Raw genomic sequence first — 26,715 nt, forward strand, 5'->3', positions numbered from 1 at the left:
CAATCATAATGATGATAACAAAATATGTTGAATGTGCGGCATGGATGTACAGTATTTATTTCCTCAAAAGGTCAGGAACCGTTGACGTAGCCTTTGTTTTTTGGTCGGGTGTAGGGAAATGTAGTTTTTTGTACAGTCTCGGTTGGGCTCTCCCCGAACATATCCAGATCCAGAAAGGCACCGGCTTCCTCATAAGCACTACACATCACAGGATGCACTTCTTCCAGACCATTTTGGATCGGCTGTTGGTAAATGTAGTTTTATGGCAGTCTCTGTCGCGTTTTTGGAACGTGGACGAGACTTGCCATAAAACTACATTCCCCAGGGTGCACTTCGGCAGCCGTCAATGAACCGGAGGACGTACGTAGAGCAGAGAGTCAGCTCTCTCACGCGGTAGGTAGGTAGGTAGGACGGACGGAGCAGGACTGTCTCTGGGAGCGACGTCCAACGTTTACCCGTCACACAACAACTAACCGAGGCGGCTGCTTTTTTTTATATATATACATTTCCACTTCAGAGACGTTCGAAGAGTTGGCGGAGAAAGCAAGTTCCATTCCGCGACCTCCTCATTAAAAAACGTAACGTCGCGTGCGGGTTCCGGGCGGCTTTCAACTGCCTTTTTTTTTACCCGTTAGAAGAAACTGCGTAGCTTTTTGAACAAGTAAAGAAGTATACGAGGAACACCCTCAAAACCACCAGCAACAGCACCTCCGCCACGATGGACCCGAGAGACACTGCCCCTGACTCCTGGGAGCAGGAGGACGACGCGGCCGAGGCCGCCGCTGCGGCCGCCGCCGGGGAACAGCGGCTGCTGGAGAACGCCTTAATGGAGCTCAACGTCAACGCCAAGCCGTTCGTCCCCAACGTCAACGCCGTGGAGTTCGTGCCGGCCTCCTTCCTCATGCTGCCGCACAGCAACGACAAAGACGCGGCGGTGCCGGCCTCGTCAGAAACAAACAACCGGGGAGGAGACGAGTCCCCCGGAGGTGAGTTGAGCTGGGTTCGTCTCGGGGCGAGTCAGTCACGTTGACAGCCGGGGTGGGGGGGAGCAGGCTAACATCTTAGCTTAGCGGTTAGCATGCTAATAAGCTAACCCACCCCGGTAGGTGCCTCCCGTAGTAGATGTGTGGGGGAAAGAAAAAAAAAGACACGCGTCCCTCGCTCAAGCGTCACACTGTCGCGCCGCCACGATCGCGTCGCCGACAACTAGCAACAACGACGCGATGTTGTTGCTCGTTGTAGGCGAGCAACACCACCACCAACCCGGCAGGAAAGTGCTTAATTTTAATAATAGTAAGAAAAGCGTCTGCTAGCAAGCCTTTAGCATGCTTGTTTTGTCTACCAACAACTTTTAGCTGACGCGCCCGGCCTGAAACTAACTCATGCACCCGGCGAGCGTCATCCTCAACTACTCACGTGTGTCTGTCTAGTTACCGCACGAACCCATTCAACCCTAGAATACTTGTACGCCATGAACCCCCGTTACAATTAACGCTGACCATGATATGAACATGTGTTTTGGTTCAATTTACGTTAAGTTGTCTGTTTATAGTATTAGGCCACAAACCCAAATTTGACACAATCTACACTGTAACATCAACACTTAACTCCTGAGAGTGCACAAATGGAACATTTGACAGTTACAGACTTGTGTAACTGAGAACCTGTAATAATATATATGTAAAGAACCGTTTAATATATGTCAACTTGATAGATTCATATTGGGGACATTGAATTGTTAGAATGGCAATTTAAAGACATTTGAGTGTATATACTCAGTTGGCTGGCGACCCCCCTCTAGGACCAGTGGGTCACCAGACCCCATTTTGAGATGTTCATAATGCTGTTGAAGCCAGATTGTTCGCTGGCTGAATTGTTAACTGAAAGTACAGGGCCAACTCTGGTCCAGTGTGTTACAGACCCTAGTTGATGACCACTTGAACCCCAGCATCCACATCTGGGTGGAACATTTGCAAAAGCGATCTGGATCCAGTTCCACCACCTCACATCAAGGGCAGATTCATTCTGAGTCCAATTGATTCAACTGTTCCGGATACGATTGCCTGGTCCCCGCTGGCCATGTTTCACATTGGCCTTTATTCTAATGCACTCAAATTCACTTAATTCAACTGTAATGGTGGCTTTCACATTGCAGCGATCCGTATCCAAGTACACTTCAATTGGTCCAGGTGTGGTCCCGGGAACGGTTGGATGATCCGCTCCCGGGAACGGTACACAGCATTCACACTACCACAACATCTGCCAAACGATACAGTGTGCACCTGGGACCATAGTGTGAATCTGCCCCACACAATGATGATTTGATGATGTGATTTTTAGTAGGCGGCCTACAAACGCACAAAAATCACAAGTACACCACCGTTTTGATTGTACATTCCAGGTTACCATAGTCTTTCATCATATTTCAAAAAATTAAGCCTAACAACAAATGCTCAAATGCTGTCGATGCTTTATTTTATTACAATTCCTACGCAACCCTCAATCCATCAAAAATGTAAATGAAAAAAGTGAACTTTTTAAGTCGTTTTTTTTTTTACTAGTTGGATGCATTAGAACACATTCCACAAATCGGCACACATGCTTCCTGTGGAATACTGGATCTGTTACTGTCCTGATTATCTTAGACTCGCAATGCAGCTGCGAGGTAATGCTACAATCAACAGCAGACAAAATATTTACTAATTTCGAGGTTCTAGAAGTCAAAGCATAAGAACAGATCGCAATAACCTCTATATCTACCTATGTACAGAAAACTATTGGAATACATAATATTCCATCACTGAGGCCCCTTTTCCACCGGGGTTGAACTGGTTCAGTTATTTTTCCCTGCCTAATATTGAACCAGTTCAGAGTTTTTCCACTGAAAATGAATTGGTTAATCGGAACCCTGAAAGTTGGTTTGGAACTGGTCTGGAACCAAAAAAGGCCACCACTTCTTTGAAAGCACCAAGAGTTCCAAGAATCTAGAACGCTAACAGTTCTAGAACCAAACAAGTTATTTTGGCGGAAATGGCCCCTGAGAAGTAACGCAGTCAGGTTTGTATCTCTGACTCGTCATTTGCTTAATTTGTGCATTTGTTACCACTTGGTATTGAATATCATCTGTTGTTAGGACATCAGCTCTAGACAATTATTATTATTATTATTATTGGGAGGCTCCTAAAAGCGCTCCCAAAATGAAGGGATGTTTCAGTTAAACCAACAAAATAACGTGTTTCTCCTCCCTTTTCAGTTGTTGTTGAATCGGTAGCCACCATGGAGCTCTCGGAAACACCTGGTATGTATAGACAGTAGTGAGGTTCTCTGCTGTGCCATTGTGCTTAATTTATGCTCTTGTCGTACGACAGTGTCGTACACCCCACCTTTCAGGCTTTACTGTGCCCTCGGTTGTGATTGGCTACTACCACTGTGCATTGTTTTCCAGTCTGAAGCCCAATGCACAATACTGTCATTTACAAGGCCCTTTGTGCCTAATGCCACAAAGGTTAAATATAATATAAAAAATAATAATAAAGGATTTGCGTTAATGACTGGTTTAATAAAACAAAAGACAATTCCTATTTTTTTAAATATATTGTTTGCTGCCGGTAATGTTGACATGCCTTCTGAGCTTGCATATCTTTCACGGACAGTTGCTGCTAAAATGGAGCCGGGAGAAATACAGCCAAGCTCTGTCCTCATTGAATCGTTTGGAGGCACTTATGTATATCTGTCTCTCTCTGTCACTCATTCTTTCCCTCTCCCTCTGTATGTCAGCATGACGCTGTGTGAAAGATGAATATACAGTGTTGTGATCTTTAGAGCTCTCCCCAATGACAAAACGATGTTTACAAGACAATGTTGGTGTAACTAAGATTAGCTGGGAAATCGATTTTACATGTTTACGTTCTCAACTCAGATACAAGTTAATCGGGTGCTATTCAGGAGCCAATATAGTACATCCCATACGGCGGAATGATCACTTAGATATTATAGTCTTCTTCCTCGTGAGCATATCTATAGGCTGGAGACTGTGTGGGAAGTCTGGTGATGCTGGAGGCTCTGATGTGATTAGTAATTCACACTCATAGGACCTACAAACTAACACTTCATTGGAACCTCTCATTGCCTCCTCACCCCGTCTGACTGGTTCCTCAAGTGAGGACGGTCTTGAAACACATTTGCAAAGGTAAACATACTGGGGGGGATGTGGAAAGTTGATCTGAATTACATTAAGTTAATGTTAGCCCAATGTTAAAGTATGTCAATTATTTGCAAGCCAACTGACATTCTTCTCAGTCCATCTGGGAAGAGAAGAGGAAAAAAACATTTTGCATTACATTTTCAGAGCAATGTTTATTGGCGAGTGTTGATTGTGAATCGTTTCTAATCGAATACATTTTTAATCAAATCGTGAAGACAAGAATCGAATCGTGGGCTACCAGAAGATTCACACCCCTAGCTGTCGGTAGATTTTATACATTACCATAGGTACACATTCTATACGCAAAATATACTCAAAATATATTTGTATGCACTTACACGATTGGGGCTAATTATTTAGGCTAATTTATTTAAATAATGTTACTATGCTGGAAAGACAGACTGTATGTGAGAGAGATGTTTTATCATGCCAATAATTAAGCCCATTGAATTGAGAGAGAGAGAGAACATGTTAATGCGTAACATTTGTTTCAGTAGTGGATTTGTGTGAGTGATGGGTTTGTTTGATTGGAAATTCAGTATGTTTGAGGAGGAGAATATAAGCAGGGAGTGGTTGGAGGCAGAAAGGCGCTCGGAACTTAGAGGCCACACCTTTGTTCCGCCATGTCTGCTAATACTTTCATGCAAATGTTGAAGCGGGTCTGTTTACTGTGCTGCAACATTCTGGCCTTGTGTAGGCTATGTAAAAGGGGCAAACGTAGTTTATGCAGACACAGAAAATTAGCTGCTGGCACAGAAATTACTACATGTGACAAATGACCAAAAAGGAATCATGTGGATCTCAGGATTCACACGGGAATGCCGTTGCTCCCACTTCATGTCAGTACACGAAATCATTATTTTGAAATGAGGGAATTCCCACTTTAAATGGGGGATTCTGCACTTTTGGGTGGTGTGAGTGAGTGGTAGTGCTGCACGATTCTTACTCAAATGTGAATCTCAATTTTCTTCCGCAGGAATTGAGATCACGATTCTCACACGATTCTCATTTTTTCCATAAATATTTATAGAAAAATAAAAAACATGAACAAAAACATAAGAGTAACTAAAATTAATTGGACAGCTAACTAGTGCTGCACGATTCTTCACAAAATGAGATTGCATAGGTGTCTGAATCTAGATCTCAATCTTTTTTCAGTTGTGCAGCTGAGTGGTGGGGGGAGGGGGGTGTACTACATGTGAGTTTATCAGGTCTTTGTCCATCTCAGATTCAATTTAACCACTTAAGCCCTATGTACTTCATTGTATGTCGATAGTGACAACAGATTGTAGCTTGGAGTTCTATATTCAATTTATTTTGTCAATTTCCGCCTGTGTGTGTGTCATTGATAAAGCACATTTCAAAACAAAGTTACCGAGGTGCTGTACAATGGACAATATACACAATCAAATTAAAACAAGGTGTGTGTGCCTAATAAACATTTGTGATTTGTTCATAAACAAATTACACATGTTAATACAATTATTAATGTATAGATATTTATTCATAAACATTTCTGATTTGTTAATAAACGCGTTTATAAAACATTTGTGATTTTGTTTATAACCAAAGTACAAATGTATATTAACTGATCACAAACATATATAAATATTTGGTTTCTTTATAAACATGTTGTAAACATTTGTGATTTGTTTATAAACTTATATGATTTATAGATAAATGTTTGATTTGTTTATACACCGGAATGAATTACATTTTGTTGAGCGTATTTGGTACGCTCGCCACACAAATCAATTTGGGAAAAATTCAAGCTCGAATTCCTTGAAAGCTTGTAGATCGGCTATTTTTGCCGAACATTCCCCCCAGAAGAGGGATGCTTGGGGTTCAAGTGGTTAACAAAAGTGTCATTTAAAAAAAAAAAAAATCACACTTGTATGAAGTGAGGGGCGCGCTTAAGCCCTAACCACACCAAAGGGTCACCATGCAACTCCTTGGGTCCAAACGTTTGCAGGAGTTAACGCTAAAACCGTCTTGACCCTTTGGTGTGGTTTGGGCCATTGAATTCCATGCGTTGAATCACTAGGGTCAATGTGCAACAAGACATCACACCGCAGGGACAACGCTAAAACCGTCTTGACCCTTTGGTGTGGTTAGGGCTTTATTATCATACATCACATTCCGTGCTCAGCCAATCAAATCATTTCCGTGGTACACGCAGACACACAAAGCTCTCAAAAAAATAAAGATTTTGAGTATTGTGAATCTTGTGTGGGCCAAATTAATATGAATGTGGTGTCCTTGACATGAAAAAGTTAAAGAACCAGTGATAAAGTAGACCCTTATCAGTACAGCAGAACAAACTGGGGCAGCAGGGCTAGAGCAGCAAGGAGAGATTATACACGTTAGTCATTCACGGGTGGCGTTTTCTCAGACTGAAAAAAAACGTGTAAGTGAAAGGCTGGTATTCTACCAGTAAAAGTGAGCACTGGTGATACTAGATAAGGCAGTGTTCCTCTCTCTGTTTATTGCCTGTGACCCTGGGAAGATGTCTCATGATCCATGTTTGTCACAGCAACTCTATGAGAAATTCGCTTTTAGCCTCACTTCCTTCATCTATAGGTCCATATAAATACATAACCATTGCTGTTGGTCAGAAACCATGTATACTCTTCAACTATATTTTGGTTCCTGTTTTGATGTCTGACATTGACTGTAGATGTGGTAAAGTCTTCATTATTTGATCATCTGGTTGTGCAGACAGGTCTGCTCCACAGCAGCACAATGCTGTTTTCCCCCATGTGCTATTCTGCCAGGGTGTCTGTACTGATGTGTCTTGGCATGATCACCCCCAAGGGTTTCTTAAACTTGGTTGCGTGTGGGTGATGCACACCGAAAATCCGATCTACAAGCCCACGACTCGATGCGTCGAGCTTGTGGCTTGCTGCGGGCAACTAAGAATAAAACGAGCATACTTCATTTTATACTCCCATCTATAGACTGCCTGTGTCACTTGAACGGGGCCAGAAGAGGGAGAGGTAAAAACCATGCTGCAGAGAGAGAGGAAGATTAGCAAGACAGCTGGAAATGGTGCATTTATATAGAGCCTTTATCCAAGGCGCTTTACATAGATTGTGCATTACATTCACCCATTCACACACACATTCATACACCGATGGCGGAAACCATGCAAGGCAGCACATCAGGAGCAATTAGGGGTTCAGTGTCTTGCTCAAGGACACTTCGACACTAACTCTGGGGGAGCCCGGGTTCGAACTGGCAACCTTGCGGTTACCATCCAGCCACTCTACCCCTGAGCCACCGCCGCCCCAAAGTTAAGTCTGTGTTTGCGTTGTGGTGAGCGTGTAGATCGGCTACTTTTCAGTGTAAAATATAAAATGGAAAAGTATCGTAATACACACAGAATCACTCACTCAGGCCAACAGAACTCATCATCATACCTTAGGCAAGGTACTAATTTGCTGTGCATGTTTTGTTCTCTAATTTCACCATCGTCTGAATTACAGTCCATATAAGCTGAACAACACAGCATTATGACATCCAGTAGTTATTTCAATAATTAATAACATGGCAAATGGTTGTCCCTGTGAATCAATAATCAAGGCACATTCTAAAGCTGAATCTTAGCCATTGTGCAAAACCTTTACCATAATTAGAGGACGTTAAGTAAATGGAGAATAAAGATGAAGGGCAGCACTTAAGTGTAACACATTCTACTAAATGAAGAAGGGTATAAAAGCCATCCAACTGCTGGGGCCTATTAGCAAAGTAAAACACCTCCGCAATGGGCAATAGTTTTGGCTGGATTTTACTAGGATTGATGGGTCCAGAGTGAAACTGATGCCCTAGGACAGGGGTCTTCAATGTTATTCAGACCAAGGACCCCTTAGCTGAGAGAAAGCTGAAGCACTACATATTGTGTAAATGAGTTTTTCATAGATTGCTTCATAGACTTGTTTGACAGCACTCACCCCCCCCCTCCCCTACACCAAACATCTTTGCCGAAAATATCTGTGGTGTTGTAAGCTTGTAGATATGCTATTTTCGGCTAATGTTCCCCTCATAATAGGGATGCTAAGTGTCACTCCCAGTGATGTCTTAAAAACGAGTCAGCTGTTTCTTTGTACTGGTGGCTTTATTTCGAGCAACTTTCTTTCTCCAAAGCCAACGTAAAACTGACAAATGGAGACAAACAGTGATCAGATTCAGAACAACAATAAATGAAGCATAAAGCACAAACATACGAAAATACACAAACAAATATTCACCTCACTGGCTGCACATAGGGATCAAAGGGAATGAAGGAGGGAACCCACAATAACATCAAAAGCAACCCAGACAGAAAAGAAACACAATTGATAAATTAGACTCATAACCAAATACAATACACAACTTAAATCTTGACAAGCAAACAGAAAATATTGACACAGAAACAAACAAACGAACCTTAACATGGTGACACGCTGTTGTCAAACAAACCTCCGACGCCCATCGCTCCCGGACCCCCTGTTGAGGAGCCTTGTCCTAGGGTGTGTAAATACCATTACTGCTGCACCTACTTTGTCACCTTTTTAACGCCTGTCTGTACCCGACTACCCGTACTGCCCACATCAAACGACAAGTGTGGGCTAAAGTGCTGATCCACAAAGAGTAGCGTCATAGCTCTGCCTTCCTCTGTCTGTATGACATGTTTATCCCTACACTGCATCACTGGCCAGTTGGCCCCCCTTTCCCTTGTCTGGGCTGTGGGGTGCCGTGGCTCAGTTCATCTATACTATAGCATCTGTCACATCCACTGGCATTGCTGCTGCTTTTCCCAGCGGCTCAGCAATTTGTCACTGCTGGGTGGAAACCTCTTGTGTCCAAAATGGTTACTTTTCAGGAAATTGAAGGAACCTGTGATCCAATGTCGTTATTTTTGTCACAAGATCCTGTTGATTATTTTCATTGGTTCAATAGTTATAAAACCACTTCACTGTCACCAAAGAAAAAAATCATGCAAGGGGTCCCCATAGGTTGAGAACCACTGGAAACTAATCAAATGCGAGCACGCTCCAAGAGATGGGTCAAATGCGGAGAACAAATAACGTGTGACAAATCGTATGACTTTTTCTTCCTAAACTGTAAATTGTGTCGTCCTGCTTTTTCCACAGCGCCGGTTGAGAATGGCGATGCAGAGATGAGCACAGAGGAGACGTGGGACCAGACGGACGGAGGGACGGAGCCAAACGAGGCAGAGCCGGGAGGCGGGGCGGGCGACGGGGGGCCCGGCCCGGCAGCGGAGACCACGGACGACATGGTGACGTCCCTGGAGGTGATGGAGGACGATGAAGAAGTGCCAATCATTCCCAAGGTGGCGGCCATCCCGCCAAACACTCCCAAGAAGGAGCACGTCAACGTCGTGTTCATAGGACACGTAGGTGAGTGACCTTACCTTATCCCACCGCTTCTCAACACAAACCGGTGACAGTGAAGTAACAATTTATAGAATTTTAAGACCTTTTAATACCTCAAAAGAAAAAAGGGAAGAAACAAAAATAATCCATATAATATATACAATACATTAGCCAAATTGTCAAATAATATAAGAAATTGGCTAAATCTGTGAAAATAGCCCATCTACAAGCTCACCACACCTCGCCTTGTACATAGCAGATTTTCACAATATTTGTCTGTGGAACCGAGTCAAACAAAATGTAATTGTGGTCACGGCCTGAAAAGGTTGAGAACCACTGCATTAGGCCACAGACCCCAGTGTTGTCCCTATATGCATGCAATTCAATTTAAACAATCACACCAACATTTTTGACGTCCTACAAGTCGCCAGATTGGATGATTAATTCTCAATGGAGAGCTTGTGATGCAGCTTGTTCCATTCTCACTGGTGTTTTAGTTAATTCCTCTCTGTTTGCCTTCACCTACAGACGCTGGCAAGTCCACCATTGGAGGACAGATCATGTGAGTTCTTAACTTCTTATGTCTGGTTATTGGAGTTCCATTTGTAGACTATAGTAGGGGTTCTCAAAGTTTTTGGCTGGAAATGCTTTTGCCAGGTCTTCTTCAGTATATTCTTCAAAAGGTGGGTTATCGTTATTCATAGTATCAGGTGAAAAATAAGTTTGAGAACCACTGGACTAGAGCACATTCTAATTGCAAATATAGCAGCTCTACAACCTCACAATGCATCACAGTGTTGTGAGCCTGTACATCCACTATTTTTGACACAGGATACTGCTGTACAACAAAGTATAAAATAGCAAGATTTTTAAGAGCCAATGAGTGCCAATTATATTATAATCTATAATGAGCATAAGCACACACTAATGCTCATTATAAGATGGCACCATTTGTACACTCTCAGAGTTAAATTAACATTGATTTTACAATATATATTGGGGTCTCAGAGATAGAAATGCCATTAAATGGGGGTCCTTAGCCTGTTGCATGTCAAACAGAGGGTCCTCTGTCCATTAAACACATTCACATTGAATAAACTAAACATCAGGGAACCACCATTTTCTAGTCAATGAGAACCAATCTACTTTTAGAAAAATCACACTTGTGTGAGGGGCGCTCTTATCATCATTTATCATCATACATCATCACATTCCGGCCAATCGCTTTTGGCGTCCTCACTTTTCTGTCCTCACTTTAAGCCCTCAGCCAATCAAATAATCGCTATGGGGTACACACAGACACACAAAGCTGGGGGCATAGGAGGGGCTAGTGGCCCTCAAAAATGGCCGTGTTTATCGCCCATTTTGATTTATCTTACAATTTTATCCCTGTCTAGGAAACGGAACAACAGTGTTTGTTCTTTAATGCCATTTCACAAATGACAGATTGGGTATCGGCATGACAAAGTTTCAGTCGTGAGATGTTTTTTTAATGCCTGCCAGGTATCTAACAGGCATGGTGGAGAAGAGGACTCTGGAGAAGTATGAGAGGGAGGCCAAGGAGAAAAACAGGGAAACCTGGTGAGTCCATCTCTACGTCCACTCGTCCATCTACACTACCGTTGGTGCTTGTGAACAAAAAAGCACAATGACTGTTTGGGCGTGTCCATTATTTGTGCATTGAACACACCTTGGTGTAAACTATCCTGCTTTATATTTGAGGCTAACGTTTTTTTCTTTTTTCTGGATCTAACCTTGCAAACCACTGGACTGATTAATGTCAAACTTTGCATGCACGCTAACAGTAGGCCACATAAGAACCTCCACTCTTTTTTATGTTTTGACATTTTTAACAAAAATAAAGTCACCTTGTTTGGATTTGATTCACCTGCCAAAAAGATGTCACTCCATTTGGAAATTGGTGAAGCTTAAAACTTCCAGCAAAAGTGGTATATTTCAACTCTCCACAAGAGGGAGCCACAGGACAGTGATATATTGTTGGTCTAGTCTGAACCAAGCACTACATTAGTCATTCAGCTCATTTTAAATTGCCAACATCATCTTTGTGTGATTTGTATGCGTGTATGTATATACAATACATTACAGTACTGTTTTATTACAGCTTGTTTTTGTGTACAGCCCTTGGGCTGATATTGGGCTATAATATTTTTTACTTCACTTGATGCTTTGACAAACATTCACAGGTCCATAGTGTCACAGTAGCAAATACTGTAGCACTGCTCTGAACATGTCATGTAGCGACTGTCTAGGCCTGTCACAATTATTACACAATGATCCAAAATAGATCTGATATTTCCACTATTTTAAGTATAAAATGATCAAATATGGCCTGTTTAGTCGGCAGTCATTGTCAGTCATCTCTTAACCGTGACCCTGTTTGTAGGTATTTGTCCTGGGCTCTGGACACAAACCAAGAGGAGAGAGACAAAGGAAAGACTGTGGAGGTTGGCCGGGCATACTTTGAGACAGAGAAAAAGCACTTTACCATCCTCGATGCTCCAGGTCACAAAAGTTTTGTACCTAACATGATAGGAGGAGCGTCGCAAGCTGACCTGGCTGTGTTGGTGAGTTCTTTATGTATGTAACGTCATATAGGAAGTCTTCTGCATGTATATTGTTGCTGCTGCTCGGTGGAAACCTTGTATGTCCAAAACTGTTACTTTTCAGGAAAAAATGACAGCGTGTGGAGTTATTATGTAGGCACAAGCTACTTTTCATTGGTTCAATATTTATAAAACCCACAGACTGAATCACCACTTTGTGAAGAAGTAATCATTTTCTTAATGATCCCCCTCCCCCAGGTAATCTCGGCCAGGAAAGGAGAGTTTGAGACGGGCTTTGAGAAGGGCGGTCAGACACGAGAGCATGCCATGCTGGCCAAAACGGCCGGCGTCAAGCACCTCATAGTCCTAGTCAACAAAATGGACGACCCCACAGTCAACTGGAGCCTTGAGAGGTGACATATTTCATGACTGAAGACCTATCCCGTAGAAGGCGTAGATGACTGGTTCTCAACATGGGGTCTGGGGAACTCCAAGGGTCCCTGAGTGACTTCCACGGGGCCCCCAGCTAAATGATTAATCGTTGGGAACAAAATAGACCATTTTGTAAAATGAACCCCCATTTGTACACTTAACACTGATGATTGTATAGTGTAGATTGTTTAAGTCTGTAGGCGTAGTAAGAGCGTTTTGCAAGAAATATGGCTAAAATAAAATGCCTCATGGTGGTGCTAAAACAGGCCAATTTGAAAGAATTCCGGTGAAGGTTCTTCCTTGGCCTGCTGGAAATCCGTGCTAAGTTTCAGGCGATCGGTCCAGTGGTGCCTGAGATCAGAAGGACGGACAAATAGGCTAGGAGGGAAAACATGATCATGTCAAATATTGGGTTGTGTGTTAATGCATATCAAACTCAACTCCAACTCTGTCCAACCTTGTGCAGATACGAGGAGTGCAAGGAGAAGTTAGTGCCATTTTTAAAAAAGGTGGGCTTCAACCCCAAGAAAGACATTTACTTCATGCCCTGCTCTGGTCTGACTGGAGCCAACCTCAAGGAACCACTTCAACCAGCTGACCTGTGCACGTGGTACACGTAAGTCTGAAAACGTTTCATTTTGGCACCTTTTATTACATGGCTTCCAGTGTGGCATTCTGAGTTGAGGTGAAACCAGCTTTTGTCTTTTCAACAAAGAAATCACACCCTCTTTAAATATTGGGGAACACTGATAAATCCCCTCAGTCTGCAAAACTCTGTTATTTTTCCTCATGACTACCATTTGTTGTAATTACAGAGGGTTACCATTCATTTCACACCTGGACAGCTTGCCAAATTTCAACAGATCAAATGACGGCCCTGTTAGATTACCCATCGTAGACAAATACAAGGTAAGAATTACCCCCTGCTTGGATTGGAATTAACACACTGCTGTTTTGAAGTATACGTTCTTATATCAAATAACCTTTTTTTTCAATCGATCTGTTGGGAGCTGCTTTTCCTTTGTGTAAAAGTAATGCAAGCCATTGAATCGGTTAAACAATTTGACCTGCATTTTTATATGCAGGTCACATTGTCACTAGTATATTTTTCAAATTGACTTTACCACATCAATGGGTTTTTTGATGACTTTTCTAAAAGACTAGTAAACACAAGACTTTTCTCTGACAACTTGTTGATTTCCAAAATATCCTCGACATTCGTTTTGATGTGGTACTTTTGAAATAAATTTGGGATTTGCCGTTGTAACAGGTAACAGACTTCAACGATAGCCAGATTCTGATTCTAATCAAAACAAGCTTTATTTACGGCCACGTCACTGGTCACTGGTCAAAATTCAAGCCTCGGGTGGTCTGCGATCCTCCGGCACTGGAATGGACACAGACTGAAACAATGCTGGCAGTATATGTGTTAAAAATAGACCTTAAAGCTCACAACATGTAAGCTTGTAGATCTGCTTGTTTGACAACAGTTTGTATGTTCATTTCTCTGTAGGATATGGGTACTGTAATACTGGGAAAACTGGAGTCGGGCTGCATAGCCCGAGCACAGCAGCTCATCATGATGCCCAACCGGGTAAGAGCCTTTTCTCATTGGACAACACTTTTTAGTGCATTTGCATTCCGTTATATGCCTGTGTCGTTTGCCGAAAATAGCATCTACATGCAGATGTTGCGTTGTGACACGTGAGTTAGTAGATCGCCTATTTTCACCGAATGTTGTCTCCAGAACACCATGGACAGATTAACCACAATGACCATGCACGGGCCCTGGATACAAACTCACCATGTAGGCCTACATTGGGAGACGTTGACTGTGAACCACAGTCGAGCATTGTTTTTGAGAAGTGTAAATGGAGGAATTTTCACTCCTTTAGATCAAAGTGAATTGGTTCATCAGTTATTCCTACCAGCTGAGCTTATGCAGTGATGTAAATAGGTTTTCAATGTAATGAGTCCTGGGATGCAGGGATGGTCTTTTAGATCAGTCCCAGGGACATTTTATGAGTCCCACTTCAACGATGTTAGGAGTCATATTTTGCCATTTTTACAAATGTAAGCATCATTTAACTCCCATTTTATTTTATATGGTTATAATGTGGTTATATTCATGTAGAAAACAGAAGAAGAAATAATTATAACTAAAGCTAGCAAAATAAACTAGAATAAAAAAATTACAGTAATGCATCCCGTGGATGCAGAGGTCGTTGTTTTATTGCGTCCCTTAACTATAAACTGTTTTGGGATGAAAAATGCACCCTATTTTAATCTCATGTTTTTCCATGTTGACCGTGGTAGCCACAAACCATTAATGCCAAGGGCCCCCATTGACTCCAGGGCCCTGGGCATGTTCCCATTTTGCCTGTGCATAAAGTGGTTAAGCAATTGGATTGTGCACACAGAGCACTAAAGCTTAATTTATACTCCATGACATGATGGTGTCAAATTCCTAATGCTGTGTTGATGGTTTCTCCTCATACAGCATGTGGTGGAGGTGCTCAGTCTGCTGTCAGATGATGTGGAGACGGAGGACGCTATTCCTGGAGAGAACCTCAAGCTGCGACTGAAAGGCATCGAGGAAGAGGAGATCCTACCAGGCTTCATCCTGTGTAACGCTGAGAATCTGTGCCACTCAGGACGCACCTTTGATGCCCAGGTACCTAAATATTATTTATTCATGACGCCATGAATACAAATAAAAAAACAAGGCGATTAAAGCGATTTGGCCTACCTGTTCCAACAAATGTTGGTCAATTCATAGTCCAGACATGAACATCAACGTACTATTTTTGATAATCGGTGACATCACAATTATCTTTCTCTTTCTCAGATTGTCATCATTGAACATAAGTCCATCATCTGTCCTGGTTACAACGCAGTGCTTCATATCCATACCTGCATTGAAGAAGTGCAGATCACGGTAAGTTCTGTTGGAAGAAGCATTTATCAGTATACATGTGCTGAATGTACACTACAGATGCATTTGGAATAGTGTGGATGTTTATTTTTCTCTACCTAGAAACGTACAAGGGGTTGCTGGCAGGGCTCTAGACCGTGACCTATTAGGTCGCATATGCTACCTAATTTCTTAAGGTGCGAGTTAAAATGTAACGAGGTCGCTCCGGTGCTACTTGCAGGAGGATGATTTATTTTTTTACCCCCTGCCTTTAGCCCTAGACACGGGCCGCAATGTTGGTGCATACAAGCCCGGGACTTATGCAGGGAATCGCTCCAACGATGTGCTCATTGTGCTGTGATAGAAGTTGGAACAATCTTTACCTCGACATGAAAGGGGAACTGATCAAAGCAATGCTTTGTTTTTTATTTAAATCAAATTAAGGTAGGCTACAAGATAACTGTCACGGAGGGAGTTTTAACGCAAGAGACAAGAATGCATAGTTTTGTTTTCGGTCGTCGAGTCTCCTTTTCAATGGGTCAAATGTAGTTAATATTTAGTCACAAGCTCTTGTTAACCCAATGACACACATGGTCACTTTAAACCTAGTGTACTTAATTTGGGAATGTTATTATAGGAAAACACTTAAAAATAGATCTGCAAGCTCATGCGCTGAAGCGACAAGTTGGCATGATGATCAGCTATTTTCTGTAGTACTTTTGCACAATACTGTCATACGTAGAATAAAGTACATTCATTTACCCAAAACAAACGAAGCATAGTAAATATGAAGATAAGAAGTTAGTGCTCAAAAGTGATAAGGATATCAAACTGTATTTTCACAATTTGACATGGACATCGTTAACAACTTAGTTGACCATTGTCCCCCTGGAATTTATTAATTTCAGTTAACTCAGTTTAAAACTCAAATGTTTTTTTTCAACCGTGGTCTGTTCTACTCTTCCAAAGGCCTTAATCTGTATGGTGGACAAGAAGTCGGGGGAGAAGAGCAAGACGCGGCCGCGGTTTGTCAAACAGGACCAGGTGTGCATCGCTCGTCTTCGCACCGCAGGAACCATCTGCCTTGAAACCTTCAAAGAATTCCCCCAAATGGGTCGATTCACCCTACGAGACGAAGGTACGGCCAACGTAGAACACTGGTTCTCAACCTGTTGAACTTCCAAGTACCCCCAGTTTGATTTCCATTAGACCACGGCCATAACACTTGAGCTCGGCATCATGTGGCTGGTACAGTAATATTATATATTTTCAGATAAGAGTATTTTAATTGTTCCAACTAGCAATGGAATACACAAGCAATGGTTAAAGCCTCTATATCTGGGAATTCTTCAACTGTTTGGTAGTGCTGCCGGAATTGTCCAAAAATTACATTCAGATATTCGTTTTAAAAACCCACGTGGATTCGAGCAATTCGACCCATTCGGATTTCGATTCCGATTCGGGGCCATTCTGATTTTTTTAATAATTATATTTACACCAATACAACCTGAGACATAACATTTAAGATCGCATTGCTGGCGCAACTCTCTCTCTCTCTCTCCGCGCATTGGCGCTGCTGAAAACCGAGTTGGAACACAACGCATGCATTCTCCCTTCTCCCGTAAAACTTCACTGACATTTTTCTTAAATGAGCAATCCTACCACACATAGCCTTATCAAAACGAGGCACGGAGGCAGTATTAATTCACAGAACAGAACACTGCATTGCTGCTGCTGCCGGACCGGCGCCACAGTTCATCCTTACGCATTTTATTTATCTTTTTATAATTTCCTGAAGGATAGTCGCTTCATGATTGAAGATTGATGAGCGATAGATCCGTGTGGTGTTGTCTAAAAAGTAAAAATATACTCCCGTCCGTCCGAAACAACACCGAAGCAAAATAGTTTCGGTGTAGGCCAGGCCTGTCCCCGATTCTGATCACTAGGTACGCTGTTGACGGAAGATTTCACCCTTCTGAGCAGCGTACACTCACTGCGCAAATAACGTAAAAGGCCCCCGCGGCCCCGCCCGCCCTGTGCTCACCGTTGTTTGCGCACCATCCGTGCGCAAATAACGTAGCACGCTCTTTGCCGACTTTGCGCAGGGCGGGCGGGGGCCTTTTGTGAATCAGGGAACCTACGCAGCCTGCGTAGTCTGTGTTTAGGAAGAGTGCGAGGCAGCTGATTTATTCTTCAATGTATGCCGGTGTCGGCGTGGCAAATATAACTAATCTACAAGCTCACAACGCTTACCCACGGCACCGTCTCGCGAAAACTTGCACAGCATTTTTTTTTTTTTTATTCGAACCTTAATTTTATATATTCAGTTATTCATTTATTTTTTTGATTCGAAAATTCGTTCGAATATGGAATATCCGTTGGCAGCACTACTGTTTGGCTGTACCAACATACATTATGCTCATCGGAAATTAGCCGTTCGCTAAGTCCCACCCAAGCCCGTTCTTGGCCAATACCACATTAGCGACGGTTACTAAGTAAGGATCCTGGTCAAGCTTTCAATGCTGGTCAAAATGGTTAAGCAGTGTCATTAAATATATTTGCTCTAGCATGTGTGGACCATACCTTGTTATGAGCAAACTAGGCTCTCATAGACTTCCATTGTAAAGGGGAAACAGCTCTCAAAGTCAATCTTTTAGCACATAAGCGGATTCTGACAGGAATCAGGAAAACTCATGCGGTTTTATTTTTAATAAAAAATGTCAACGTTGTCTGTCTTGTTTTGACTAGTTTGTGTAGAAAGAAGATCCTGCCTACCTAAAAAACGATCTGATTGGTCCAAATCTGTACACCCACTACTGAAGCGTATTATTGGAATGCCATGGATGTAAACAAACTAATGCTGGGCCGTTATCAGCGTTAACGTGCTGCGTTAACGCGAGACTCTTATCGCGCGATAAAAAAAATATCGCCGTTAATCTATTCTCAAAATTGGGTCTGGGACTGGGAGCTGGGTCTGCAGCGGCCAGAAGGCGGGCTGTGTGTGTGTGCGTGTGGGGCGCGTTCGGAAATGGCGCACTGAGCCCACTGCAAACTAATAGGCGAGTGCACTCCGGTGTGGTTTTTCCGAACGCGCCCACAGGAGGCGGAGCACCGTGCACGGTCGGAGACTGCACGGAGACGGAGTCAGACAGTCAGTGCACTCGTCCCTGACTTGTAGTCTGTGAGAGGGACGGTAAACAGCAACGCCAACAAAAAGTTCTACTTACTAGAAAAGAAAGAGGCAGCGATGGAGCCATAAGTCCATATCCATATTCCATCCAGGCATCAGCCTGCTGCATCATGTTAGCTGTTGTGTGCTAAGCTAAACCAGGCATCCATGCATCACAATAATATCACGGCTTTGACCAGGGTTGCCACATTTCATGACTGAGAGAGAAACAAGCAACCAGGTCTATGCAAATGTTAACGGGCCAGATCAAGTCAGAAAATCCGAAAAAGTCAGAAAATAAGTCGAAAATAAGCAACTATTTTGCTGACTGTCAAACATCATTGTCCAATGTTGTTTTAGAGTAGTGGTTCTCAAGCATTTTCATGTCAAGGACCACCAATATTCTAAAGAAACTTTACAGATAGACAAGTCCAAAGTAGCTTATAATGACTAGACTTGGCAACACTGAACAGTTCTACAAACTCACAATATGAAATATAAGCTATTAATAGGCTAGTTGTATCCATAATTAGGGCTCCTGGTCTAAACCTGTTCACAAGGACTTACTTCTGGACATTATTTAGGTAGCGCGCACATATTTTCAATGCCTTCGGCAGAGTTCAAATGAGCCATTTTAATCGCGATTAACTCCAGGATTGCAGTGCGATTAATCGCGACTAAAAAAAATGAATCTATGCCCACCACTAAAACAAACGCATCTGATGTCGTCCGCCTGTCGCTAAAAACCATACACAATGGATGTGTTTGATGGAGGCACTTTAGAAGACACTGCAAGAGGCTGCAGCTGGGTGCATCTCAAACAGCGTGGCGACTTGTTTACAAACGAAACCTCGCAAGACGTCCCCGCAAGAGTTGGGAACACTGTGGTACTGCTTCAGTACCTACTTCAACCAAAATAGTTACTTTATAAATCTATCAAAAGACGAAAATAAAATGGCACGAGTTTTCCTGATGTCATAAACTGTCAGAATCAGCTTTTGTTGTGTTCACTTATGTGCTAAAAGAGTGACTTTGAGAGCTGTTTCCCCGTTACAATGGAAGTCAATTCTAATATTTACTATTAAACTGCACTGTCCCTGGGACAACATATTTTCAGATGGGGGTTGGCGGCCAATTACATATAATTTTTGGGGTCCTTGACATGAAATGTTGAGCACCACTGATATAGAAACATGGGTATTTCAGAAAAACTGTCAGGATTTAGAAGACTTTTTACATTATTTCGATGTCAGGCCTAAATGGGTTAAGATGACAAATGTTGAATGTTTGTGTGGTGTCTCCAGGTAAAACCATTGCCATCGGTAAGGTATTGAAGTTGGTTCCAGAGAAGGACTGAAGAGGACCAACACGTCACATGATGGATGGATGGATAGATGGATGGGAGCCCCGGTCACATGACCACGTGAGGAGGGTGGCGGAGGCTTGCTTTGTTGGACCACGGCAACCAGTGCCTCACCGCGCCCCCCACCACCCTCTCTCTCTCTCCGCCTGGCTTAAAAAAACACTTCTGTGAAAAAGAAAAACCTGTTTTTAAGCAAATTATTAAAAACCAAGATCAAGTCCACACGAGTCGGCTTTCTCATATTGAGAGCTCAGCTATGCCATTTTTGGGTTAGCCCCCCCCCCCCTCTCCCCACATGTACCTATTCCAGTCTACTCATGATTATGAAAAAGATTATTTCCTTTTTTTATGCTTTCATCGATGAAAATGACAGATGTTCTATATAATCCCCGTTTACCGCTAGAGGCGATGATTTATCCACTTTCCTGGGGCCAGCATTTGCCGAAAATAGCCGATCTACAAGCTCAGAACGCGTTGCATTTGTGACGCATTCTGAGCTTGTAGATCAGCTATTTTCGGTGAAGATATTTAGTGTAGACAAAAATTATCAGGGGGCCTATTGACCCCTGGGGGACTCAAGTATATAGGGTTTAAGTCACTGAATGTCTGCCTCCGTGCCTCATGGACGCAGTTTTATATTCAGTGCCTAAAACTCCGCCTCTAGTGGTCATTGGGAATTTGTAGAACTGTAGTTACGTTGGTAACTTTCGTTATCTCTACACAGATGTGGACCAGCAGGGGTTTGCTAGGAATAAGTAAACGGCAAAAAAGTTTTAACCAGATAAAACCAAAATGTTGAAATCCTGGTTTTACTTCCATTGCTTTGACCAACCTTTTTATTTTGTTTTTATTTTTATGGTTTCTCATTAATGGCGTTCTGGCTGTGTGCCTGGGCGTGTTCACATGTTATTAAAGCAAACTACTATGACAATAAAATATGGAATTGGGGAACGGTGAAGCGTGTTCATTTTTTGAACTCCAGGAGGATTTTAAAACCACTTAAATCTATTTTGAGCGTGTGTGTGGGCTGGGTCATTTTAGAAAATAGCCAACCTTTAAAATCACAATCTTGATAGATGGATATTCTCTCCACACGACCTATAGGGCAGGTTTGAGTTTTATAGTTACCTTGCTATGATGTGCCTAAAATGTTGGTGAGATATTTTCAATAGCTGCTCCTTTGATTGTGATCGCAGATTACTATGAAAATGTCAGTCGTTCCGTCACGCCACCATATATGGCCGTCAGGCCGTCATAGCATTTTATGTAGACTTATAGTATATACGCATGGTTGCTTTATATTCCACTGTTATGTTCTTAGCTTATGACAACTATTATTTATGCATTGATGTAATGCCATGTTTTTTGTTCTTGCTTAATGTAAATCGCTCTGGATTAAGAGTGTCTGCTTTGTATGCCTTGTGATACGCTCCATACATGGCTGTCTCCATATAAAGATCACGACACTGACCATCAAACCCTGCATAGCCATACATGGAAAAGATGGATCTGCATATACAGCTCCTTCTAAAAAAAATAGAATCTTTTGTAAAGTTCATTTTCTTGCTTAATATAATTTTGAAAGTGACATTTTTGTATATACTCAATTGGCATACAGCTCATGAAAATCAAAACATCCTATCGATTACCTTATCCAAACCTCCATCAGAATATTTTTCGAGACCACAATTTTTTTTTAGAAAAAATAAATGTTGACCATCTGAGAAGTATATTGATGTATGCAGTCAATACTTGGTCTGGGCTACTTTAGAACAAATTATTTCATCAATGGGGTGTGGCATGGAGGTGATCAGCTGAACCAGGTGAAATCTTTCCATGGTCTCGTATCATACCAGAAATGTATTTAAAGAAATTATACCGTTTCTACGGTTGTCTGTTGCAGTCATGACCTGCCGGCGCCGCACCGGAATCTGCTTTCATGTAAAGTGGAACCCAGAGAGCGAGCTGGCGTTCCAGACGCTGAAAGAGGCCCTCGTGGTGAGCAGCCAGTATTAAGAGCCCGGCGGCCCGGCGCCAGGATGAAATGACTGAGGGGTCAATTGAGATTTTTGAGGGGGCAAAAAAAAGAAAATGTTTTTTTTTTTTTTTTAATATGATATATATTTTAAAAAAAATCACACCCGTGTGAACTGAGTGGTGTAAGGTCTTAGCCTGTCTGACGTAATGAAATCATGTCTGACGTAATGAAATCACACCCGGGTGAACAGGGTGAACATAGCAACCATGTGAGGTATTATATAAGGTAAGGTATTATATAGCCTGATCAGCTCTGATCTGACCTGAAATCACACCCGGATGTGATTTCACAACTGGCTTTTTTTGTGCAGAAAAAATGAGCATGGTTTCTACGGTCATCCAGTTCACCCGGGTGCGATTTAATTACGTCAGAAATTATTTTGAACATAGCAACCATGCTCATTTTTTCTGCACACAAAAGCCAGTTGTAGGAGTGGTTACACCACTCAACAAAAATCATATTGTGTTGCTAAATCAAGCAGGCAGTGTCAGTTCTATGACTCAGCTGGTCATATGCAATATTGGAATGATAGCACTGGGGGTCCGGGTGGGGCTTCCCCCCCTGGGCTCCAGATTTTTTTTTAAATTTGCGATGAAAATGATTCAATCTGGTGCACTTTGAGATAAAAATGAAGAGGCTAGATCTATAAAGAACTACACACATCATATTAGATTATTATCATCTTTACTATGCTATTCTTGCCATTTGCCAACATCACAGTAGGCTACAAAACAACATTGGGTAGGGCAGGGGTGGGCAACTTTGATGATGGAGAGGGCACTATATTTCAAACTCACTCCAGAGGGCCACAATGCATATAGTCAAAAGTAGCTGATCTACAAGCTCAAAACGTGTCGCAGTGCGATGCATTTTGAGCTTGTAGATCTGCTTTTTTGCAATTTTTTAAAATTGGAATCCTGAATTATTTTCACCTATTTTTTAATTGGAATCCGGAAAAGTAATATTTTTTATTTAATTTCAAATACATTTATATGTTATGTTAACTTTATGATTATGAACTGAAATGCAAATATTGGACATAAAAAAGGCTAGTACTAGTCATTAAGCTACTAATATAGACTGAAGAAATTAAAGTGGGTCATGTTTGCATGTTTGGAATTGTAACAGCTGAAATCAATAACATATCAGTATTCTGATATTAACCTGCAGACCGCATTAAGTGAACTGAGTCTGTGCTCAGAGAATACATTCTTCAGCGTGTCCACAATAGTCCACAGCCCACTTTGCCACTTGCTCTGATCCACTGCATCAATAGCACCCCCCCCCCCCCCCCCCCCCCATGGCAGACAATCATATGTCAGACACATACATTCAGTTGATCCGCATTAACATGTGTTAAATTCCTGTGCCTCAGGAATGTCATACTTCTATTCCTGTTCTTTCCAGATGGGAGATGGCCATGACGCATGTTAGATGTTCCTTGCATGCCTGTACAATACATGTTTGTGTTTGTAGCAGCATGTTTCGAGTTGTTATAACCAGTGCTGCTAGTGAATATCACTGCCAAATATCACTAGAAAACCAATCCAGCACAAAAGGTAGTTTTATATTTTATTATTGACATGATTAAAAAGGAGGTCGGGTTGAGGGGTCAAGTCAGGGCCGGTCCTGAGCAATCTGGCGCCCCAAGCAGGATTTTTCGCGGCGCCCCCCCCCCCCCCCCCCCCTCAAAAAATAAAAAAATAAAAAAAGTTTTTTTTTTTTTTTTTTTTACTCTGTCCCAAAAATTGAGGAGACACTGTGGAGGCACTGGGGGGACAGTGGGGACACTGTGGAGGCACTGGGGGTCCATTGGGGAGGCACTGTGGGGACACTGGGGAGGCTCTGTGGAGGCACTGGCGGGACACTGGCACTGGGGAGACACTGGGGAGGCACTGGGGAGGCACTGGGGGGGCACTGGGGAGGCACTGGGGGGGGCACTGGGGGGACACGGTGCAGACAGAGTTGGGACAGAGTAAAAAAAAAAAAAAAAAAAAAAGTTAAAAAAAAAAAAAAAAAGTTTTTTTAGTTTTTGTTTTTTTTGGCGCCCCTCCCCCATGGCGCTCGAAGCCGTTGCTTCGTCGGCCTGTAGGAAGAACCGGGCCTGGGTCAAGTACCCCCTTTGACCCCTCGTGGCGCCGGGCCTGCATGGGGCTCGGCGCTGTCCCGTCCTCGCTCAGGAGATAGACTGCGCAGAACATTCTCTTCATTAGTAGGAAACTCCTAAAGCACGAGAAAAACTATGCAACAGTAGAAAAAGATTGTATTTCTCTCTCTCACAAGTCACAACTCAGGCATTGTCGGGCTTCGCTAGGCTGGCAACCTAGTGAGCACTAAAACCATCATCGAGAGAAACATGGAAATGGAAATTAAACCAAACATGCAACCTACCTGTTGACCATCCCCTGCAAGTTACACGAGTATGGAAAAGCTGAAAGCAGTAAAACGCCTGGTACACAGCCCCCGGAGGATGGGAGTCAGCGGCGTCAACTTTGGGAGTGCCTGAGGGCTTGGGCGCCCACTGAAAAATTAATAAGCCAAATAGCAGTGCACCCACTGAGATTAAGACTGAATATCCCCTCCCCCTGGTCATTTTGTCACGTAATCAAGGGCTGGTCATTTTGTCACGTAGGCACACACCTTTAGGTGGAGGGTGCTTGGGCCACTGGGGGGGTGGGCGAACAGGTATTCTGTGCTAATAAATGCTAATAAGGTGGCTTTTGTTCTGCTGCCAGGTAGAGAGTATAAATGTTGCATTGCAGTACAGTAGGCTTCATTTCCATTTGATTACTATGATGAAGCCACCTCCAGCCAAGAAGAGATTCGTCCAGTCCATGCTACAATTCGGCGCCGCCGCCGCCAAGACCCCGCTCCCAGTGCCCGCTGCCGCGGCCACTCCGGCGCCCGCTGTCAAGGCCCCGGCGCCCGCCGACAAGATCACGATGCCCGCCGCCGACAACGTAGCTGCCGAGGCGGACAGCAAAAAAAGGTGTCGTCAGCAGCAGCCAGCAGTCCGGGGGCGCAAATATCAACCCATCTGGAAAGAGACATTTACCTGGATCACATACAACTCTACTAAAGACTAAAGAAGAGTGTTTTGTAGCCTTTGCTCTAAAGCTGTGGAGCTGGGTGCTCCACTACCATCGACACCATTTACACGCAAAGGGTTTTCCTCCTGGCAAAAAGCCAAAGAGCGCTTCAAAAGGCACCAGAAATGTGACGTCCATCGAGCTGCTGCCCTAGCCATCAATAGCGTCAATGTATATATGGTGATTGCATTGGACATGGGTGCTATAGCCAACGAGTTCATCAGCCGCACAGTTGTAAGGAGAAACACTTTCCTCGTGCGACGGCCACAATTACGCTATTACGGAGGCGGGGCTGGGAGGCGGGGCTGGGGAGCACCCCCTGACGTTTTAATTGATTGATTGATTGAAAATTTTATTAACAGTTTGCAGAATTACAGTACATTTCAAGCACAAACTCAATACAAAGGCTGTTAACTGTGAGTGGACGACCCAATTAAGCATTACACTTGTTTACAACAGGGTCCACCATGTTCAAATCATCAAAACATTTAGAGACGTACAAATAGACACTTCTATATAGAAAAAAACAGTACAGGAATTCATCATAATGGAGGTAAAAAGGGAAAAGAAACATATACAGTGAGGGAAGGGGGGATTCAGATTTTACGGGGGCCAGTTTCGAATTGCAGCCATCCGTAGGTGCCCTTTGAGAGCGGTTTTGAAGGAGTCAAGGGATTCGCATGTCTTAATGACTGTTGGTAGGGCGTTCCACATTTTGGTGGCATAGGAGCGAAAATAATTTAGTCCCTTGTTTGTGCCGAATCTGGGTTGAACATGATTCGTTGCACTCCCTCTGGTGTTGTGGGTGTGGACTTCGTTAACATTAAGGAAGTATCTACACAGGTACATGGGTATCTTGGTGGAGTATCGAATCTTGTGGACCAGACCCATTGCAAGATGCTGTACTCTGTCGCCGACCCTAAGCCATGCCAGTCTGTCAAAGTGGGCAGGGGTGAGGCCAAGTAGGAGCCTGACCAGTTTGTTTTGGGAGGTCTGGAGCCTAGTTTTAAGGGCCTTTGAGGTGCTGTGGTACCAGGAGGTGCATGCATAGTCAAAGAAGCCTTGTACAAGGGCTCCTGTTAAGGTCTTCAAGGTGTTTTTGTCGACCAGTGAGGAGATCCTGTAAAGGAATCTTGTTCTTTGGTTGACTTTTTTGATTACGTTGGTGGCCATTTTATCACCGGAAAGATTAGCCTCCAGGATGGAACCTAGGTAGGTAATTTCATCTTTACGTGTGATAACATTGTCACCCACTCTAACCAAGAAGCCATTTGCCTTGCTGAGATTACTATTAGATCCAAAGAGAATGGATTCAGTTTTTCCCAGGTGTAAAGATAGTTTGTTATCAGCGAGCCAGGTGCAGATTCTACCGAGTTCAGAGCTGAGGGCATTTTCAACCTGCAGTTTGTCCCTGTCCGAGACCAGCAGTGCCGAGTCATCTGCGAACAGGAACAAGTTGCAGTCACAAGCTGAAGTCATGTCGTTAACATATATTAGGAACAGTAGAGGCCCTAGTATGCTTCCTTGTGGAACGCCACAGCTTACTGGGAGGGGGGGGGGACAGTGT

At 43.0% G+C, this 26,715-nt stretch overlaps 1 protein-coding gene across 1 annotated transcript; it reads left to right on the forward strand.

Moving 5' to 3' along the window:
- The first annotated feature begins 91 nt into the window (after positions 1-91).
- Positions 92-20,979, forward strand: gspt1l (G1 to S phase transition 1, like). The gene is made up of 14 exons (XM_079521460.1): positions 92-986; positions 3,254-3,298; positions 9,337-9,603; positions 10,108-10,141; positions 11,083-11,160; positions 11,984-12,164; positions 12,402-12,556; positions 13,042-13,191; positions 13,391-13,484; positions 14,089-14,169; positions 15,076-15,249; positions 15,424-15,513; positions 16,459-16,627; positions 19,963-20,979. The coding sequence occupies exons 1-14, from the start codon at positions 719-721 to the stop codon at positions 20,013-20,015; spliced, it is 1,839 nt and encodes a 612-aa protein (XP_079377586.1). The 5' UTR covers positions 92-718; the 3' UTR covers positions 20,016-20,979.
- The last annotated feature ends 5,736 nt before the right edge of the window (positions 20,980-26,715 follow it).

The sequence above is a fragment of the Electrona antarctica genome, assembly GCF_951216825.1.
Source record: "Electrona antarctica genome assembly, chromosome: 14".
NCBI classification, from domain to species: domain Eukaryota; kingdom Metazoa; phylum Chordata; class Actinopteri; order Myctophiformes; family Myctophidae; genus Electrona; species Electrona antarctica.